The sequence below is a fragment of the Giraffa tippelskirchi genome, chromosome 11 (assembly GCF_054371585.1).
Source record: "Giraffa tippelskirchi isolate mGirTip1 chromosome 11, T2T-mGirTip1v1.2.pri, whole genome shotgun sequence".
In the NCBI taxonomy this organism is placed as follows: Eukaryota; Metazoa; Chordata; class Mammalia; order Artiodactyla; family Giraffidae; genus Giraffa; species Giraffa tippelskirchi.
This window is the reverse complement of record NC_137285.1, coordinates 27,152,105-27,173,688: the sequence shown is the minus strand read 5'-3', so window position 1 is coordinate 27,173,688 and position 21,584 is coordinate 27,152,105. Positions and strand designations below refer to the sequence as shown.

The 21,584-nt window shown below is 60.9% G+C and overlaps 1 protein-coding gene across 34 annotated transcripts in view; it reads right to left on the bottom strand.

Moving 5' to 3' along the window:
- FBRSL1 (fibrosin like 1) overlaps positions 1–21,324 on the bottom strand; it is an 83,027-nt gene extending 61,703 nt beyond the window's left edge. For 33 of the 34 annotated variants that reach the window (XR_014069440.1, XR_014069441.1, XM_081544371.1 and 30 more), the window contains exons 1-2: positions 20,657–21,309; positions 5,095–5,295 (exon numbers count right to left, since the gene is read on the bottom strand). Coding sequence is in view for 32 of the 34 variants with exons in the window: in XM_081544371.1 (XP_081400497.1) it covers positions 5,095–5,295; positions 20,657–20,935 (480 nt within the window). In the remaining 2 variants the exon portion in view is untranslated. Of the gene's footprint in view, positions 1–1,544; positions 4,244–5,094; positions 5,296–20,656 lie in introns of those variants that run through there. The other variant, XM_081544405.1, reaches the window with a different exon arrangement.
- Between the last annotated feature and the right edge of the window lie 260 nt (positions 21,325–21,584).

Here is a 21,584-nt window from a genome sequence, read left to right as displayed (position 1 = left end):
CAAGGGGTCTCGTTTAGTAGGTTTCATCTCTCTTTTGCTTTTGGACAAACCACCTGGTCACCCCTTACTCAACCTGATGGTAAAACCACAACAGCCGTCACACATCACAGGATTAATAGTGACCAGGCATCGCATCAGGGGCTCCTGTACAGAAGGCACGTGTCCCCTCCCCACAGTCCAGTCTGCAGAAGGGAAGGTGGGCTGCAGGGTCCAGAGGAGAGGCCCCCGTAGAGCACTGTGCCCAGGCTCCAGTCTCCATCCAAGGGCTCCCTGGGGCAGCACAGGGCCTCCCTTAGACCCCCAAGGCAGCACCCCCCCCAAAAAACTCCAACTCCGCCCATCAGGCCAGGCTGCCCCATTCTCCCCACGACGAGGTGGGCCACATCGTACACCCTTGGCTTCAGGGCCAGGTCAATTGCCAGGGCCCAAACCTCTGCCACCAGGCCATGCAGAGCCCACAGAGCTGTGTCCTTTGGCCAGCAAGGTGAGTCATCAAATTAGAATTAGCCACCAATGTTTGAAAGAAACGACTGAATCCACAGAAAAACCCAAGTTTCCCGTTGTTCTCAGAAACACAGATCTGGCCACACAGGACCACCTATATTTTTTCATGGCAACATGGGTCCCCCAGGACACGACGCATGTGATCCAGTCCCCTCTATGGCCAGTGGATGCCTCGCCCAAGTGCACATCCCTCAGGGTCCTGGCACTTTGAACCTGAGGCCAGCAGTGACCACAGTCATGTGGGGGTTAGAGAGCCCTGCTAAGTCCAGATGGAACCCAAGTCCCTTCTTCAGCAGTGATTACACAAGGGCCCCACCCCAACTCACCATGGAGTTCACCCACGGTGGGGTGGGGTAGCCCCAGGCTCTGGCGATCCTGTGGGCTCAGCCCTCTTCCCCACCCCTCCTGCCATCAGAGATGGTGCCCCCAAGAGTTGTGTTTCCCCCACTAAGTGGCACCCAAGTACTGCAGCCAACATTCCCAGAGCACAAAAGCCTAGAAAGGTAGTGACCAATTGTCCAGTCCTGGCCTGCCCCGCCTGAGACACGCCCAGACAAGAGTACGCCCAGACAGGGCCTGGAGGCAGAGATGCTCAGACTGCACCTGGGTTGAGAGTTCAGGGCAGTGGGAGGGAGAGGGTGGCCTTGCCACCCTTTGTGCACAACAGGATAGCAGGACTATGCAGGAGTCGATAAGATCTCAGAAGAGCCTTCAGTGGCATCGAGAAGAAGACCCCTTCCACAGCAGGGGCTCCAAGAAACAGGACAGGAGGAGCCGGTCCATTTAGTAGGCTGCCAGGAGGGCGTGGAGAGTCATTATGGCGAGCTGCAGCCCCCAGGCCCACACCATGTGGCACGGTGAGCCACGTCCGGGCCAGGCGCCCCCCTGCCTGGGCACCCCCTCCCCTGGCTGGTCTCCTGCAGCTCAGCTGAAATGTAATAAACGAGAGGCAAGTCCAGATGTGCAGAAAACCACTTGTTGGAGTAAATCACTTTCCATACGACACATACTATGTTAAATTACAAACACTGATGCTATTATAAAAATAATGGCACAGCACTTTTTATTTTCTTTAATCAGAAAAATAAGCCCCATGTTTCTGGGAGGGAGACCAGGGATCTGCAGGCCCTGCTCTGGGTGTCAGGACCCTGGAGTGTCAGGGTCTTCACGACCAAGCAGGGAGGAAGGCTTGGGCCTGGAAACCAGGAGTTGGGGCTGGGGTGGGGGGCGGTGTGTGTGTCTGTGGCCTCCATGAACCAGGTCAGTACTAGAAGTGACCATCACAGCTGGGTGAGACGGGCGCACAAAGCACTGAGCCCCGGGGGCCGACGCTGCTCGCCCACCTGTGCCAGGACTCCAGGGGCAAGGAGTGGATGACTCTTGAGTGCAGACATGGGTCTGGTGGTGGGGTGGGGGTGCGGCAGAGAAAGCCTTGTAGTGTGAGGTCTACCCTGACAGGGGACGTCCTAAGGGGCACGGAGCTAGAAACCTGTAGGAGACAAGTGGGAGGCTGGGAACAGACATTCTGGGAATGGCCTTGGGCCCTGCAGGCTTTCTTGGTCCAAAGCTGGGGGGGAGGAGGGGGGCAGATGGGAGACTCTGCCCTTGGCCTCACTGCCCGGCCACTGGGGTGGAAACAGACTCCCGAGGGGACCCTCCTTGGCACCTGCAGACCCTACTCAGCCATGGACTGCCCTGAGCATCCTTCAGGCCCCCTCTCCACAGTCACAGGACCCTGGAGCTGGACAAACATGACCCTCTGCCAGGGGGCAGGCAAGTAGGAGCCCAGGCCTGGCTCTGGTTGTGCCCACATTCTGCCTGGTGAGGGGCGTGGGGAATGCACACTGGCCAGATGGAGCAGGGCCCAAGGAGGGCAAGGCCTACAGCTGGCACACCTCCCAAAATCTCACACACACACACTCCTCCCTCTCTCCCTCCATGGACACGTGCACACTTGCAGACCACACGCTGTGTACATGCACACACAAACTCACTCTCTGAACAGTACACCTGGGCATGGAACTCCAACACTGAAGGACACGTGGGCACTTTAGAGGCACAGAGAGATGCTGAAGGACCACCACCCCCCAATCCCAAGCCTGAGCCCTTGGGGGTAACTGTGTTCCCTCTCCTGGGGGCGTGCATGTCACAACGCAGTGGGCACAGTGGGGGTGAGCCTGGTGGGAGGTGGGAAGGTGCTGAGGTCCTCTCCTCTCTTCCTGGCGCAGGGGGGCCTCAGCTTGGTGGCGGCCCCGCAGGGGGTCCCCACCTCTGCTGAGCCTCAGCTTCCAACTGCAAACAGCCTGGCCCGTCTGGAGAAGGCCTCTGACCAGTCTGACAACACATCTCAGGCTGCAGGGTGAGGGGGCCTTGGCCCAGCCCAGCAGAGCCACACTTGGGAAAACGGGTGTCAGGCTCCAGGGCTCACGGACGGGGCCTGGCGGGCCACCGCAGGGGTGGAGGATCGAGTCCGTCGTGACCTCAGGGGCTGGCAGGGTTGGCCCGGGGCCAGGAGAGAGAGCTGGGGCTGATGGGCCCGCACCAGGTTCAGCAGGGACTGCCGTGGCTGGCTCGGGGGCCCCAGGAGAGGCCGGCGGGGTGGAGCTGGCCTACCCAGGAGTGAGGGGCGCTCAGGTAAGGGGAGTAACGGCTGGGGCTTGCAAGGCTGGCTCAGGCCCAAAAGCGACCGCAGCGGCTGGCAGGGCTGTTCTGGGCCCAAGAGTGGCCGCTTTCGTCGGCAGGGCTGTTCTGGGCCCAAGAGTGGCCGCTTGGGCGGGTGAGGCTGTTCTGGGTCCATGAGTGGCCGCTTTTGTTGGCACGGCTGTCCAGGGCCCAGCAGTGAAGGTTTGGGGGGGCCAGGCTGCTCTGGGGCTTCCACTAACTGCTGGGGCTGATTGAGACCAAGCAGTGACCGCCGGGGGCGGCTGGGATGGCCCAGGAGGGATCTTCGGGGCTGGCATGGGGCTAGGAACGCCCGCCGGGGGCAGCAGCACTGGCCTGAGGGTGAGCTGGTAGGCCGGCGACGTGGACGCAGCATGAGGAGTGACTGGGGGGGCTGACACCGCTGGCACTGGGCTAGCAGTGACCGAATGGGCCGGCACCGCTGTCCTGAGGATGCCCTGTTGGGCTGGCCGCGGTAACACGGGCCCATCCATGAGCGCACGGGCCAGCAGCGGTGCCAGAGGGCCAGCAGGGACCGGCAGACATGGCATGGGACCAGGATGGACCGCAAGGGCCGGCAGCGGTGCCACGGGGCCAGGATGGACCGTAGGGGTCGACAGAGGTAACACGGGGCCAGGATGGACCGTAGGGGCCGGTAGCGCTGCCACGGGGCCAGGAGGGAGCGCAGGCGCCGGAAGCGCTGCCTGGGGGCTAGTGCCCAACGTGGCTGGTGGGGCTGAGCTGGGAGTGACCGCTGGGGCCGGCAGGGCTGATCTGGGGCTGGAAGCAGCTGCTGGCGCCGGCAGGGCTGACCTGGGCCCAGAAGTGACCGCCGGGGCTGGCAGGGCTGTCTTGGGCCCAGAAGTGACCGCTGGGGCCAGCTGCGCTGACCCGGGAGTGGCCGCTGGGGCTGGCAGGGCTGCCCGGGGTCCGGGGAAGCCCGACGGGGCTGGCAGCGCTGACACGGGGCTGGGAGTGACCCCTGGGGCTGGCTGGGCTGGAGCTGCTGCTGGCGCTGGGCCGGGCCGTTCTGGTCCCAGTGGTTGGCTGGGAGCGGCCCCCCTTCTGGGGAGCACACCTGCATGGAAGAAAGAGCACGTGTCCACCTGGGCAGGTGTGTCTGCAGACCCCCCATCCAGCCCGGGTCCCTGAGACATGCTGCCCCCTCACCAGCATTCCAATCCCCAAGGGAGTTGAAAGTGGAGTGTGAAACACCAAGAAGAAACCCCTCTCTGAAAAGAAGGCGCAAACCAGTGAGTCCCTGAAGAGGAAAGCAGCTGCAGTGCTGAGCCAACACCTAGGACAGAACCCTGCGCTCTGGGAGTAAGCCCCTGGTCCCAGTCTCCCTGCCCCATGCCAGCTGGGCTCTGGGTGACAGCAAGGATCACCCCCCACTGAGGGCCCGCTCCCAGCAGGGCTGCTCTTTGCACCTGGACCACCAAACAGAAGTGATGTGACTCCCCCCCGTCTTGCAGACACTGCGCTTCGCATAAGTTTAGCACATGGAGAGCACCCAGCAATGAGCCTGGACCCCACGCATTACAGACACGCTGGACACCCTGTAGTCGGCGGAGCCTGGACAGACGCAATGGGGAAACGGGGCCAACCTATCAGTGGTGCACCCTCCCATCCCGCCTGAGCCGAGACTCCTCCTGCCCCCAGTTCCTGGCCTGGTGTGGCCTCTCTCTGGTTGTGACCCACCCGAGGTGTCTCTTGCCTCTATTCAGGACCCTCAGACTTCCAGCAGACGGGCGCCCCTGGCCCCAGTCCACGTGTGCCCCATACCCCACCCCCGACAACGACGGAGCACGTTGCCAGGGAGGCCCAGATGCCGATGGGTGGTGTCCAGGTGCTGGTATGACCCCAAGGCTGCCTGGGGGCCGAGGGCACAGGGCCCGTGGCTCTGAGTGGGAGGGGCCCGGTGCTCACCTGCTTGGTGGGCTGCAGAGGGACCTTCTTCTTCCCTCGGTCACAGGGGGTCTCCAGGTCCTGCTCAGAGCTGCCTGCTTCCAAGGGCCGCCCATTCTCACTTGGCTCTGCAGATGGGCAGTTTTCTGCCTCACGGGGCTTCTTGACAAGGCGACGTTCCCATTTCTCCTTCCGCTCATGTGGCTTTAAGGCCATGTCCTTCTGCGGGGTGAGGAAGAACAAAGCCAGTTAATCGGTGGTGACACATGATTCCGAGTGTTAGCTATCCCACCTGTGACACCACGAGAGACTCTGTTGTGCCAAAGGTAGGGCCCTGTGCACGTGACAGCACCCACATGGAGGGGCCGCAGCCCATGCCACCCTCCACGGTGGGCTGTCAGGCTACCTAAGCTTGGGAAGGAGCCTCCCACACTGGGAGGGCCACGTGAGGGGAGTGAAGGGAGATGGATTGACGGGTAGGGCATAGATGGGTCAGATGAGTATGGGCGGACCTGTCAGGACTGGGAGTTTGGGGAGGATGTCTGGGGTGTTTCCCAAGGAGCCCAGCCAGTAATAGGGTGCCCTGATCCTTGGCCCAGTGTGAAGTCTCGACCAAGCTCACAGGAAGCAGGCACTGCGACTGGTGGCTGTGCTGGCCTCTGTGAGACATGGCTCATCCTGGGAGTGGCCCTTGGATTCCCAGTCTGAGACCAGGGTGAGCCCTGGGCTGAGAGCCATTACCACAGTAGCTGGCCAAAGGCAGAGATGTTGCATCTCCAGCTGCTTCCTCCTCTGGTCCTGAGCCACCCGGGGGTCTATCAGCCCAAATTCCCTGCAGCCTGGCATCCTGACCAGATGGGAGCTGTCCTGGGAAAGCAGTCTCCATCTCAGCCAGGTGTGCAGGGCTTCAGCAACCCCAGATCCAGCCCCAGAGCAGAGATGTGGGCCAGCCCTGCTCATAGCCGTACCCAGTCCCTGGAGCTGAGCCTGACACACAGTGGGTGTTTAACAAGCATGTGTTACACTGATGCTGACAACGACAATGTGGTCTCCCATCCCATTAAGCCTCTGCACTGCCTGCAGAGCTCCTACTATGCAGAGGTCTGGACACACACCCCTCGCCCCAACACACACAGCCCTGCCCATGTGCCTGGAACCCAGGAGGACCTGGCATTGATATGTACTGAGTAGGTGAGGTGCCTCTTGCTGGCATCCACAGGGAAGCTGGAGGCAGCTCCAGCACCACTGGGCTGCTAGAGAGGTAAGGAAATGCCAACAAGGGACTCAGCAGACTCCAAGAGCATCTGTCCAGGGAGGAGGGGAGAAGGAAAGACTGAATGAGTGCAATGGTGACTTTATCCCACGGCCCTGCAAGAAGTGTCCCCAGACACTTAAGTGGGTGGCAGGAAGGACGAGGTCCCAGTCTGCTCTGGTCCCCCGGACCAGAGGCAGGAAACGGGAGGTGCTATGCTTGCCGGGTGGGGTCCTCCAACTCAGCGTCTGCAGCCACCTCAAGAAGACTCCCCACGTCCCTCTTCCCACCCAGTGAGTGGGCCCACACTTTCCAGAATTCACCAGGAGCGCCTATGAGGCCAATCAGACTGGAGTTGTCCCTCCAAGCACAGAAGCACCCTGACTGCCCTGTCTGGTGTGGCCCGTGGCCCGGCCCGGGAGCAACCACGTCCAACTGCAGGCTGACTGACCACCCCGCTCCACGGCTGCGCACGGCGGGGGTAGCAGATCCCTCCCCTCTCCCAGGCCCAAACCCACGGGCATGCAGACCTGGAGCTTGAGCAGGATGTGGGGAGTGAAATGCCATCCACAGCCTCTCAAGAGGAAGCATGTCGCACCCTGTGATGCCTGCCCCCTCACCAAGTGCTGGCACACTCACCTTCCTGCACGCCCCTGCCCTATCCTCAATGTCAACTCAGGGGTACCAGGAAGAGAGAGGGATGGTGTCCCAGCAGGGATGGGGGCTCCTAAGGGTCAGCTGAGCCATGGGGCTGCAGGTGGGGCATTTGTCCTGGGACATCCATGAGGTCAGACACCATGCTACACAGCAGTCCTGCCAGGCTGGAACTCAGGTCCCCATTGATGACCTGCCAGGCCCACAGTTGTGGATCTGACCAAAGTTCCACAGACAGATTCTGCCTGAGCAACAAGGGGGACCCCGACCTGCCTGGTGCAGAACAGCCCCTTTCCCACACTCACACTCCGGGCTATCAGACCCCAGAGACACCCACAGGTCACATGCACTTTTGCAGCCACCTCTGGAACCCCCCAGGGCACCAGCTTGTCTGAGTCGGAAGGGGCTACTCCCTACCTCACGCCCTGCCAACAAGAGTGCCTGCTGCTCCCATAGAAATCAGGCCAACTCATTACAGTGGCAGTGAGCACCGATTGTATGCCAGCTCGGCTCCACGCACCTGGGGTCAGATCAGGAGGGAGCCGGCCCATCAGGCAAGTTGTCACGACTCCCAAAAGGAGAGAAGGCTAATGCAGACAAGGAAGTGGAAGGGAAGGAGCTGCTTCAGAGGTGCATGCTTGTCTCCTGGGGATGGAAGGGAGGCCAAGAGGGAGGTTCTGACATCTGACAGCAGTCAGCAGCTAGTGCTGCATATGGCCACAGGCTTCCCTGAGGATCAACACTGAGGCTCTGCCTCCACTGACAGAAAGCATTGGTGAACACAACGGCTCGCTTCCCACACACAGGGTACTCAACACATATGGACTCCTGGTGTGCTCATGACACATGAATGCCAACCCCTTTACAGACAGAGGCCAAGGCCCAGAGAAATCCAGAGATTCCTGGTCACTCAACTGTTCCCACCCTGGCCCTGGAAAGCAGCCAGGCTCCCAGAACTCCCACCGGTTCACCGGCGCCAGGCTGCAGGTCTGTCCCCTCAGAACCTCACTGACCACCCGTGGGTCCCCACCTCCCCCCAGCCTCCCATCCAAAGACGGAAAAGGCCATAACCCCACTCAGAAGGCTTCCTCAGGGGAGGGCGGGGCTTTTGTCCCACTTAGGTCAACAGACGGGACTGGGTTGGCCCACATGCAGGGAGCCGCCTGCCACACTCAGTCTACAGATGGACATGCAGCCTTGTCCACACACCCTCCCGTCTGACCGAACACCTGTGGCCAGGCTGACGCGGCACTCGCCAACGCAGGAGGCATGGGCAGACACCACCTCAAGGGCCCACAGATATAAGGAGGCGGGGCTTTGAGGCATCTCTGCCCACACAGGCAGAGCCTGGACAAGAGGCTGGGGTGGAGTCCCCAGGCAGGACACGCGGCTGCGCTGACCAGGCCCCTGGGCCCAATCTCCCATCCCTTGGAGCTCCGCCCCTACCCAACACAGGCGCTGTGACTTTCTTGTTGCCACAGAAAGTGGCAAGCTTTCCCTCCTCACCTTCCCGTGGACCACTTCATTCTGGAAAGAGTAAGCCTCCTGCCCTTGTGTGGCCTGATCCTGAGGTGCGCACCTCACACATCACTGTGGGCTGAGCTCTCACAGGGAGGAAGCAGCAAGCACCCATCTCAGGGCCTTCTTAGGGCCATCCAAGGCCATTTTTGACCTACATGGCCTAAGTCACAAAGGCTGTTTCTGGTCTGGGGGATAACCTCTGAACTCTCACGTCTGAGCCCCAGAAAGAGAACAGGGCTGCCTGTGACAGAAGTCTGAGCAAAGGCAGAGAACGTTTATGACCACCACTAACCATGAAACCTGCAGGGGCAACCTGCCCTAAGGGGTCATATGGGGGGGCAGGGATCTGTCTTTCTAACAAGCATTTGTGAACCAAGGAGACAAAATGGGCAGCACAGACAGGGAAGGGAAGCAAGCATGGGGGTGACTTATGTGGTGGGCGCTGCAGATAGCACCTCCTCCGGGACCCCACCCCCTCTGGGCCGGGACCCTTCCCTCCCCCTGCCACTAGCCCCAGCCCCTCTGCAGGTTCTGGAAGGGCCTCAGGAAAACTCTAGGTCATCTCTCCAGACACATCGGGCCACCGCACCGTTCACATGGTAAAAAGGACGCATCTGTCAACCAAGAATTGTTCTAACTTGTCACTTTTTCTGTTATCTTTCTTTCAAAAACAACAACTAGATGGTCAGAAAACTTGAAACCCCAGTGCCTCTCTCCCCTGGACTGGACTCAGTCCAGCTCCATGCCGGCCACACCCTACGGTGGCACGTGGGGCCTCAGGACAGGACCTTCTGCGTCTGGAAGGAGTGGGGGAGCGGGAAAGCCACCTGCCCTGGCCAAGCTGCCATGCGCCCGGCGTGGGCCCTGTGCAGAGGCTCCGCGGCTTCCTCAGGCAGGAGGCCTTGTGCCACACACGTCCTGGCTCCGAGAGGCCCACAGCATTTTCCGCCTGAAGGTTCAAGAGGATGAACTTGAAGCCAACGGCCCCGCCAGTTTCCTCTCCTGGAAGGAAACTCGCCATCTCAGCAGGCTTTCTCTGGAGCAGGGCTCACCAGGGTCCAGACGCTGCTCCCACAGCGAGTCACAGCCCTGATTACGCTCCCAGAGCTCCCCGGGCTTCTGTTCTGTGCGTGCAGCTGGTGAGCACGAGCCAGCCCTGCCCCGGTGCCCAAGGCTGGGCTGCCTCGCTCGTGAGGCCAGTCCCGTGGGGAAGGGGGGTGTCTGGGTCCCTTTAAAAGGCTCAGCCATGCCTGGGCACACGCAGGGTCACTGTCCTGCCGGCCTCAACTTCCTCATCTGGAGATTGGAGCGGCAGCTGTGCCCAGGCCTGTGGGGGTTTTACCCACAGCTGCTTCTGGAGCCACACTGCAGGCCCACAATGCTGGTACTACATACAAGTGCTCCCAAGTACAAACGGGGCAACGAGGCACTGCCAAGGCTGTAATAATGCAGGGTGAGCCAGGACGAACTCCAGTGCTCCAGGGTCTGCAGTCATGTTCACCAGCAACCCAGGGTCCTCCAGCCAGCCCTGGGAGTGGCCAGCTCTTGCCATCACCAGAGGTGACAAGTTAGGTGACCCAAGAGGGGTGTCCAGGTAGCCCTCAGTCAGCATGGAGTCTCTGGGCCGCACCTGTGAGCACACATGGGCAGATATGGCCATGCAGACCCCGGCACCCTTGCCCGCATGCCGGGGGCCCTCAGAGCAGGTGCTGCTGGGCACAGAGGTGCACAGTCCCTGGCCGCCTGAGGCAATGGCCCGGCAGTAAAGCCCCTGAGTGACCAGGCCCTCGGACCCTCCCCAGACCACTGGGGGGGTGGGGGCGGCGAGCTATGAAATCAGATTCGATTTTCCTGTAGCAATTTCATGCGACTATTTTTAACTCCCCTAAACATTAATACTATGCAGCACCAATGAAATTTCAAACTGTGCTTCAGTAAACCAACCATGGAGAGATAAAAGTAATTAAAACTGGCAAACACAGACTCAGAATTGTTCCCCTCACTGGGGGCCGAGGCTGCTTGCTCCCACGTGGATCAGGCCCTTCCAGGCCACGGACTCTGCAGGCAAAGGCGTGGCCACCTCTCTCCAACTGGGCGGGAGCCCCCTTCCACACTCTGTGAACCACATTGGGGTCTGTTCCCTAATACCTGGGCCCCAACTCCACAGAGCTCACCCCTCCTCATCAAACTTGAGCAACTCTCGCTGCCCCCTCCGCAGAGTGAGAATGCAGATGGCCCAGTGGACAGCCCACCTGAGACCTCACCACTGCCTCCCACCCCACCTGCCCCTTCACTTCCTGGAAGGAGGCCTTGTGGGATGGCCATGTCACCCTGGGACAGGGACAGGGGGCTGTAGGGTCGCTGAGGTTGCCTGTCTCCCAGAACCTCCTGGACTTGAGAGCCCCAGCAGCGCTCCCTGACTCCTGTTTCAGGCACCTGCTCTCTGTGGTTCCAGGAGTTCAGGTCAACTCCCTGCCTGCAGTCTGAGTGTGGGCCCCACCCATTCTACCTTCAGAGCCTCTCCCCCAGCTCACCTGGCAGACTGTCATCTCCCATCAGAGCTTGTCTGCCCCAGGGCCTTGGCCTAGCTGCTTCCTTTGCCCTGGCATGCACATGGCTCACTGCCCCTCACCTGCAAGTTTTGGCTCAACACTCCCCCACCCGCTTACCTCAGTAAAATCGCAGCCCTTGCACCCTGCTCCTCTAGGCTGTGGTTCACACCCTGGGGCAGACTTCACATGCAGGTGCTTCCTCCCAGTGACTGGGGGAGCCTGTGGCTCACTGCCAGGGTCTTTCCCCAGGAGGTAACCCCTTACCCTCCCCCCAGCCAGAAAGCAGGTAGCTTCTGCACTGCCCACCAGCATCCAATGCCCCCAAGCCCCAAGTGACCAACTCTCCATGTCTGCCTGGGCCTAAGAGGGTTCTGGGGACATGGGACTTAAGTGCCAAAGTCGGGGAAGTCCTAGAGAGACAGGGAGGGAAGGCCCTATGAACCATGACAAGAAGATCTGCCTCCATTTAGACAGGCTTTGCAAGAAGCCCTCCCCGCCCACACGGGGCTGGGGGCCAGATGGGGGCTGAGAAGGTCCTCCGCCTGCCCTAACCCCCGCCCCAGGCCCTGCTCCAGGTGCAGGAAGGCCATGGGCACCTCGGCCCCCGGTCTGGGACTTGTCTGGGTTCAGGCGCTGAACTGGGAGCTGGCCCAGCTGCTCTATGGGGCCAGGTCCAGTCTCCCCTCCAGCCACACTGCCTGGTCAGAACTTCCTCCCTCACCCGTCCCCCGCCTACGTCACACCCACACCGCACCAGCCCCACACCCAGTATGCTGACTCTCTAGGCAAGGAATCCCTGAGGGTCCCCTTACCCGTGTTTCCTGAAGACCTCACTGACACCTCTGCTGCTCTGGAAGCTTCCAGAACCTGCCTTGTTGCATCCTGGTCCCACTGTGCTCCTCCTCAGTGCCCTACCGTGAGCACCCACCCACAGTGTGCGCAGGGCACTGAGCACCTGGTGAGGCAGGCACGTCTGGGGGGCAGATGGTCAAGGGCAGGGAATCAGGAACCCAGCTCCAGCAGGACGACTGCAGCCTCAGCCAGTGCCTCCTGGGCCCCAGCTCCTGGCACATGAGCAGGGAGCCCCTCCCAGAGGGACGCCCCGTCCCAGGCCCTGTGAAGGTACCCGTCTCTTCCCATATCCACTGACTGAGCCCCTGCCGTCAAGACAGAGAAGAGTCACCTGGAAACAGAACATGCATACCCACCCACCCTGTGGCTAAAGACAAGCCAGACAGATGACTGACGACGCACACAGAGGTCCAGGGAAACTGGAAGCGCCTGGTGGATGAGGAGGCGTGAAGGTGGACAAAGACAGCCACCTGCCCAGGTCTGTGCCCAGTGGATCTGTTTGAGCCACCACCCAACACCATGTCCATGCGTGGGTCCCCCCCATGACCCGGGCCGACCCTCTGACCTGCACTACACTGGGACTGAAGGGTCACAAACCACCGTTCTGACAATGACATGAGGCCAGCCTCTGTTCAGGGCCCCTCAGGCCATGACCCCCGCCCCCAGAGGCTCAGCGCCCGCTCCTCCACAGCCAGACAGCGCATCCTGTGCTCAACCATGACTGCCATAGCTCCTCTCAAGCTCGTGGTCCTGGGAGCTCCCCCTCTGGCCCTGGAATCTGCACAGCTGCAGCCCGACCCTGCGGGGGAGCGGCCAGGGCGGCTGCTGCTGAACCATCTCATGCTCGTGTTCTGTGTAGGTGGGGGATGAAGAAAAACAAGCTCAGAGAAGAGACAAGAAGGTACAGGACCACTAGTAGGTACTTCACCTTATCCCCCCTAGATGAGGAAAGTGAGACCCAGAGCAGGCTGCCCTGGCCGATAGGAAGGCCTCAGAAGCAGCATCCTGAGCTTGCTCCTGGGAGATAATGAGAGCTGGGCAGGGCCCCGCGGCAGGCGCTCCTTGGGGGCAGGGCCCGAGGTGAGGAGGCAGGCAGGGCCAGGCCTCGAGGGGAACGTGGGATCACTCCACGGACAGCAGACAGGGGACCCCTGGGGAATCTGGGTCAGGCAGAGATGTGATCTCAGGAGCCAGGGGCCCTTGGCTTTCTCCAGATGAGTCTATGAGCATTCCTGTCTGACAAATCCTCACTGGGGCTGCAGGTGGAGCCAAGACTGAGGAGAGGGCAGCCTGAGTGGCATGTGGGAAAAGCACTGGCCAGGAGCCTGCCAGGGTCTGAGGATCAGCACACAGAGCTGAGCCTGGGGGCCAGAGGGGAGCTGTGGTATGTGAGGTCAGGTAAGTGATGGGACCGTCCCTGTGGGGACTGGCTCTCATGAGAGGTGGGAGACCTGGGGCCAGGACCTTGAACACCTCCGCCCTCCACCAAGGCTGGAGAGTGTCTGCAGGCAGAGGGGCAGCTGCCGGGCACCCAAGGTGGCAGAGTACGTCAGATTTGGGGCAACCAGTGGGACAGGGCAGGGAGAGAGGATCAGTACATGGCTGATGGCCACACAGGGCTGGAGCTCCTGTGGAGGCTGGTCTGGAGGTCCCACCAGGAACCTCATCCCCACAGGGCCAACTCTTGGCCCAGTGTGTAACTGTGAGGGTCCTCCCTCCAAAGGACAGGAAAGGCAGGGTGGTCAGACATGCAGCCCCGAGCCAGAGGGGTGAAGCCCAGGCTGGACAGGTGGGGGCCCTACCGCTCTCTGGTTACGTGGCCTCCACCCCCAATCCTCTGCCCCCCGCGGTACAGCACAGACCTAGGTCCTGTGCCTGGTTCCCATCCTGCTCTGCTACTTGCCAGCCATGCAGATTCAAGAAGTGACTTAACTCTCAAGCCTCAGTTTTCCCCTCTGGAAACCGAGGAGAATGGGAAGAGCAAGCAGCTGGTGCAGGGGCTGCTGGGAGGATGAGGTGAGCCGAGGCCCTGACTGCCGTTGTTTCTGTTGCTGTGATTTTCGGCACCACCACTGACTGGGCTGGGCTCTGGCCCCTCAGTACTCCCCTGGCAATGGCACATAAGTGGTGGCCCCCTGACAGGGTCACACAGGTGCCGTACACAAATGCCTGCTCTGCCTTCCCCAGCACAAGCTGCCAGGTCAACATGTGCAGCTCTGTGCAGAGTCCAGAGGGCGGTGACCGCCCCAAACATCTGCTCCAAGGAAGCAGCAGAGCTAGGGCCACTGGAGACGCTTCCCCAGGCCAAGGTCCCTCCCCATATACACACCAGCACAGTGCGCACCAACCCCTCCCCGCCCCCATGTGCACACCAGGATCCAAACCTGCTCTGCTCCCACACACACATGGAGTCCGGGTGAGCTGAACAAAAGGGGAAACTCAGTGCGATTTCTTTCCAGAACTACTGTGGCAAACCAGAATCCTGGAAGATTCTCCACACCAAACGGGAACCAAATACCACATTTGCCCTAATTCCGCAAAGCACTTGATTCCATGCAGGTTTCCGATTCCAGCTCCCGGAAGGAGAAAGAGTCTCAGGTGACCTTGGTGACCGGTCACCGCACTCGCCCCTCCTGGCCTCACAGACCTTCCACAGCCTCTCAACCCCAAAGCCCCACCTGCCCCAGCTCCTCCCCAGCACCTGCCTTGCCTTCATGGCAGATGCTGTCATCACAGCCTGTTACCTGCTTCCAGTCTCTTGCAAGTCTAGTTACCTGTCTGCCTCCTCTGCCTGGAGCCAAACCCGCAGCTGGCACGGGGCACAAGACGCAGCTAGTGCTCAATGAGTCAGGAGGGCAGGATGGGTCAGAGCCCTCCCTGGTGGCCAGCAGTCGCTTCCAGAGGCCTGGGAAACCCACGCAAGCCTTGCGCGGCCTGCCTTGGAGCCACCACTGCCTGGGTCCCAGTGACTGAGAGCAGCGAGAGACCATCCCAAGCAACAGTCCAGGCAAGAGGGGTTGCCGAGGGCTGGATGAGGGAGACCATGGTTCAGTGATGCTACCCACAGTGTTGGAAACCTCTGAACAGGCAGAGGCCTGGCTGCCCAGAGGCCTCAGGAAGACTGCACCTGGGGATGTGTCCTCGGGGCAGCAGGTTCCTGGTCACCAAAGATGCACAGAAAGGGGTTCCTGGCGGAGGGGTGTGGGCAGGGAGCATGGCCTGGAAGTGTGACCAAAGCAGGCACCTGGCCCTGGCCCCTGTCCAGCTGGACTTCTGCCCCAGATGAGAGGCCAGGTGAATGCTTCAGTCTCCCCATCTGCACAGGGCCCCCAACTCCCAGGGCTCCTCACAGAGCACATGAACCACATGGCTCAAGGTGTCTCAGTGTGTGCCACTGCTTGTCACTCTGGCTGCCCCCAGCTCGATGACCCCCACACCCATGGTGGGGGTAGTTTCCAGACTCCAGCACCCTTCCTCCAGAAGGCAGCAAACTGCCCACCTGAACAGAATTCGCTGCATACACATACCTGGGCTGCGGACCCCCCCACCCCCAACAGTGCATACGTGCACACACGGCCCAGAATGCAAAGCAAGGGCGGAGAGAAAGCCACTGCAGCTCCCATGGAGGAGCCCCCACAGCCCAGGCTGCCGCCCCTCCCAGGCAAACTTGACTAGCGGGAAAGGAAGGCTCCAGGCCGTGGAGCCCCTTCTCCGCCATGCTCTCCTCCAAGCACAGCACAGCCTCCAGGTGCTCAGGAGACAGTGGGAGTGGTGACAGGTGCCCACCACCCTCTCTGTCATCAGCTCCATGTGGCCTTCACCAGGGCTGGGCACAGTGTAGGTGAGAAAGGGAAGCCCGAGGCGCTGAGGCCACAAGTGCCTTGCACACAAGCCCCAATCACAGGGGAACAAGAGAGTGAGCCAGTGTAAGGGAGCCCAGGAAATGGACCGGCCCCACAGGGGGCTCAAGACCCTCACCTGTGCTCGGGGGCAGGTGAAGGTAACACGCTGACCAGCAGAGACAAGGCCACCGTCCATCAAGACTTTGGCTGCCGCCACTGCTGTGTGTCACCAGAGTGTCTCCCCTGTGACCCTATTTCCCGAGATGGACATGGGGTGATACTGGGGGACGCAGCTGAGCCCTCGCAGCCTGGTGCAGCCTCAGGCTCTGCAGTCTGGCGTGGATCCCCACGGTGCTCAGGGGGATTCGGCCCTTCCGCAGAGGTCAGGCAGCTGGCCCCAGCCACAGCATTGCTCCTGCAGCCCACAAAAAGGCTGACCCTTCAGATGGCAGGCAGGATGACCCTCTGCTCAAGCTCAGCTTCTCCCCAAAGAGCGTCCAAAAAATGCAGCCAATTTCAGGGGAAGATCTGTGGTTTCTGTGGACTGGGACGGTGGCGGGCAGATCCTGGGCAAAGATTTGGCCTCCCCGGGCCTCAGCTGCTTCATCTACAAAGCGGGTGTGTGAGGACAGGGAAGTCCTCAAGACAGGCACTCAGCAGCTGCTATTGTAAAAACTGCTCCCACAAAGCTGGTCTCCCCCATGACAGGAGACGGTGATGGTACAGAGATGCCAGGCCTGACTGAGGCTGGGTCCAGAGCCCCTCCCACTCCACGAATATCAAAACCGGTGCTGCCTTGGGCTGGTGGACACCCAGGTGGGCTGAGGGGCCATGCGGTAGCTTTGCTTTCACTGGCTGCCAGGGTCCCCCTTGGAGGCTGTGCACCTCACAACGAGCTGTGGGCCCTTGTGGAGCATGGGCAGGGGGAGCACCCTAACACATCCTAGGCAGGTTCCAAGCTTGGCACCACATCTCCAGCCTATGACTGCAGGCAAAGTCCCCCCACCCCCCACCCTGGGCCTCAGTTTCCCCATCTGAAGAGCAGAAGGCAGCCTGGAGGAGGTGCTCTGGCCTGGAGATTTGGACGTTTTCCATGCTGAAGGCTTCTCTGGCTACTGGCTCTCCTCACAGGGCCCAATCATCTGTGTATTCTCAGCCCTGACTCCCCTCGTCTGAGGGCTGGGCTGGGCACGTTGCCCCCCCCCCCAAGTTAACCAACAGCATAGGCTTCCGTCAATGGGCTGCAGGAGCTACATTCCAGCTCCCCACACACCTGGCCTTGAGCACCGAGCCAGCACAGACCACAAGCTCTCGGCCCTGAGGGGACACTGAACCTGACTCACAGAGACCACCACCACTGACCCTCCCCAATGTGGCCCAGGAAAGGGGGTATCTTGGCACCCTTCACTGACTCCCCCACCCCCATGGGGCCATGTCCAGGCCTGAACCCACCCCTTAGCGGGCATAAGGCTCACATCCCAAGCTGGGAAGGGTTCCATTATTTTCAGGGGAAACACACAGCAAGCCCCTAGACGGCCCCAAAGGCTGGGAGCAGGGGGGCCGGGCCAGGACCACCTGCCGACACATCACTGTCCACCTGACGATGTGTCGGAGGCGGGAACAGGGTTTCTCAAGCATGACTCAATGTGGAGCAGGTCACGTATGGCTTCAGGTGTACATTTTGTGGGTCATAAAAGCTACACATGTTGATCAAAATGTAAGAAACAGAGAATTAGAGAAAGGAAGTCGCCTGTGACCACAGCCATAATTTTAGGTGTTTTCCTTTCCATCTCTATTCCTGGGTACACACATCCCAGACATATGTACAAATAACCTTTTCCTTCTGCAAAAAAGGAGAATCACAAGACTACAAGTGTGGTCATAGCCGCATAACATGCTTTGAAAAGGCCAGGAGCTGGGGACGGTAGTTACTGAAGGAGACTGAGCCTGGAGCTAACTTTTTTCAAAATATACCTTTTTCATAAAAACTGACTCTTGAATCAGGTAAAAGTGTTTTGCTGTTTGAAAAACAAATGAACAAAGAATCATATGGATGCCAAACCAGAAGATTGGTTCTAGTGCCAAACGCTCTCTCCAGACCTGGAGAACACGGAGGGCAAGGGCTAGCTGCCCTGAGGGAAAGCCCTGGGAAAAAGATGCCCTGTCCAGCCCCAACCACAGGGTCCCATCCCATGGCAACCTGCTCACTGTCCCCACCTGGATAAACGGAAAACCGGAAAGCCGATAGGGGACAAGGGCTTAGGTGTGCAACCCCGTGCCCAGACCATGACCTCTGCACATCCTCAGCTCAGACACTGGATTCCAGTGGAGATAACCCTATCCCCAGGACTGTGTACATGTCCTGAGCCAGACAGACTTGGGGCCCCTCCTCAGTTGACAACACCCCTGCCACATTATAGAGCACCTGCTGGGTCCACAGCACTTAACAGAGGTGGCCAGTGATCTTCTCAGCTGCCCCAGAGGCAGGGACCTGTGTCTTCCTTCCTCTGGAGCAGACATAGGGACACGGGGTAGAGGGTGAGGGGGCCTGGGACCTGCCCAGGACACAGGGTGGAGGGGGCCTTCCCAGGACATAGAGGGACAGGGAGCCTGGAGGGGGCTGGGGGTGGGGGCCTGCATCCTCAGGACAAAGGTAAGGAGGCCTTGAGGGACACTGGCACTCTGCACAGGCCCCCACACCTGACATTAGGTTATGCTCCAAGGGTGTCAGCTCACATCCACATAGAGGCCAAGACAGACTCACGAGGGCTTGCCAGAACTCTGAGACTGGGCACGCTGAGGTCCTGACACGGCAGGCAATGGGCCTCAGTGTCCCCATTTGTGCAGTGGGGACAAGCAGGTTCAGAACAGCACCTGGTAGAGGGAGTACTCGTTCGCTGCGTGCTGTCACTATCAGCCTCATTATGAATTATCTGAACTTTGGGGGAAAACCACTACACTCTAGTAAGAAATGAGGCCAAACAAGCGGGCCAATCTAGAAGTTCTGACTTGTCCAGAAACCCCGTACTTTCCAAGACAGGCAGACCCCTCCCTGGCTCAGAAGGGCAGAGAAAGGTGTGTGGAGTGGCGCTGCGTGATGCAGCTGAGTGAATGCCAAGCAGAAAGCAAGCTCAGTCTCACCATGACCTGGCTGGGGCTGGTCTGAGCCTGCAGAAGTCCCCTCACACTGTGTGTCCCCTGAGGCAGGAGGGGTACAGCCAGAGCCACTGCAAGCAGTGTGTGGACCTTCAGGGACACTGAGTGACCATAGGTGCAGCCTCCCTGAACCTCAGTTTCTCCTCTCACTGGTTCACTCCATGAACATGGGGCACTAGGACCCTCAGGGGAAACACACGGACTCGGTGCCTGCTCTCCTTCAGCTACAAGTTCTGGAGCATAAAAACAGCAGACAGCTTCGGAAAGAGTGGGAACTGGCGGCAAAGAGCGTGCGTGAAATAACAAGGGGAGATGCACAGCTGGGGGGAAGGGATGCTGCTTCAGGCCATGCCTGGAGACAGCCTCTCTGAGTGCCATTGTGCTGAGACACGAAGGCGCCCAACAGCCCAGAGAGAAGGGACAGCAAGTTCAGAGGCCCTGAGGCAGAACCTGCAAAGGGCTGATACACTGGTGTGAGAGGATGTCAGGTGGCAGAGGCCAGCTGATGGGGTGCAGGGCCCTGGAGGCCACAGTAAGTGTTTTTGTCTTTACCCCACCTGACAGGGCGGTTACGCATCTGGAAGGTGGGTGGTGTATCCACTCTCAGAGGCCGCAGGGCAGGACCTGGCTTGAAAACTCAGCCCTGGGGCCTCCCCTCCCCAGGATAGAACCTAGGCCTGCGTCACTACACTCTGACAGAGGGTGTTAGCTGAGGAGCCCCCAGGCCCAGGAGCCATCCCAGGCTTCCCAGATGAGCACAACAGAGGACCTGGGCAGTGTTAGCACAGGCTCTGACACAGGTGCACCCAAGTGTCCAGAGAAAAAGTGGCAAACCTGTTCCTGGGCCACCTGTCCCTGGCTACCAGCACCTGACCCTGAGACTCTCTACAGATACAGGGCACCCCTGGAAGGGGGACCACTGCAGAGACCTCCCCCAAAGCTTAGCTTCTGAGACAGGAGTCCTAGGCCACTGGCCCCCAACTCCTCATAAAAGGGGAGCTGTTAACTAAGCATTTCCTGGGACCCCAAACCCCACAGACGTTGGTCCCCCAAAATAAGTGCTGTCTAGGGCCCCTGGAAGGTGAAGGGGGTGGTTAGCTGACTGGGGCTCACAGGACTCCCAGGCCAGGGAGCATTCCTACTCAGGCCAGTTCTAGGCGACAGGAGCTCCCAACCAGTCCACTTGCCAGCTCTGACAGCATTCATTTCCTTCTCCACTCACTTGGTTTCAGGCGAGAAGGGACGTATTTGCTCAATAAATATTGTCCACGATAACTCAACCAGACAAGCAGTATTTTCTACCATCCTAATAACCACGCAGCACACAGCGGTGGCAGAAAGAGGGGGCTAAAATATGACCCTCCCTCTCCCCGTCTGAACAGAAACCTCGAGGAGAGGGAGGAGAAGAGGAAGAACGCTCAAGTATCCATTTTATCACGGCCTCCGTGCAAGTTCAGCACTGCTCACCTCCCTAGCACATCCTGAACCGAATCGTGGTATTTTGGCAACATAAACACAATTGAAAAAAGACTGAGCAGTCAGGCAGCCCCCAGTTTGGACAATACAATTTAGAGACTTTTTTCCCCAGCTCCTTAAAACACCAACAGGCCTGCACCCCCCCGCAGGGGGCCGGATCCTCCCGGAGCAACCCTCTAGGCGCGTGAGGCCCATGCAGCCTTGGGAGCCCTAGGGGGGTGGGTGTGCCCATGCCCCAGGGGCTTCTCGCGACCACATGCTCGCGAGGGCCCACCTACCTCCAAGGCCTCCAGCGTGCTGAAGCTGGCGATGGCGAAGCCGTCGATGACCTCTTCCTCCTGCGAGCTGGACTCGCGGCGGCGGCGGCGCGGGGGGCGCGCGGCGGCGGCACGGGGCGGGGGCGCGCGGGGCAGGCCCGTGTTCTCCTTGCCGGGCCCGGGCTCAGGCTCGTCCCCCGACGACGCGCTCTGGTCGCGGGCGTCGCGGGCCGCCTCCCGGCGCCGGCCACGGTCCCGCTGCGCGCGCGAGCGCCGGCTCTGGCGGACCTTGGCCTCCATGGCGCGCGGTGACCTTGCGGCCGCGCCGTCGGGCTCCCGCTCCGCTACCGCTGCGCTACTCGGCCCCGCCGGGCTTGTTACGGTCCGCGCGGACTCGGGCCCTGGGCGGCGGCGGGCGGCGGGTCGGGCCGGACATGCCGCGCGGGCAGCCTCAGCCCCGGGCCCTGCGCGGCCTGGGCGCCCCGGCGCGGGAGGCCGCGCGCATCGGCGGGGCGGCCGGAGCTCAGCGGCCTTCGGCCGCGGCCCCGAGGGCACGCCCCATGCGCGACTGGCGGCGGGCGAAGGCTGGGCTGAGGCCCGAAGGCAGGCGGGGCGCTGACCGGGGCTGAGGCGCCGGAGCTCGTGAGGCGGCGGTGGCAGCAGCACCCCGAGCGGATAACAACTGACGTACTTCCGCCAGGCGGCCGGCGCCAGAGGAAGTGGGCGCGTCAGCGGAGCCAACGCGAGCCCCGCCCCGCCCCGGGCCCGCCCCTCCTGGCCCCGCCCAGGCCGCGCTCTGCCCCTTCAGCCTGGCCCCACCGCCCCGCCTCCGGCCCCGCCCCACCCAAGCCGCGCTCCGCCCCACAGGCCCGCCCCGCCCTTAACCCGCCTGTTGCGGGAGGGAGCTGGGAGGCCGCGCCCCTTCCCGCCCCTCCGCGCGCACCTGGGC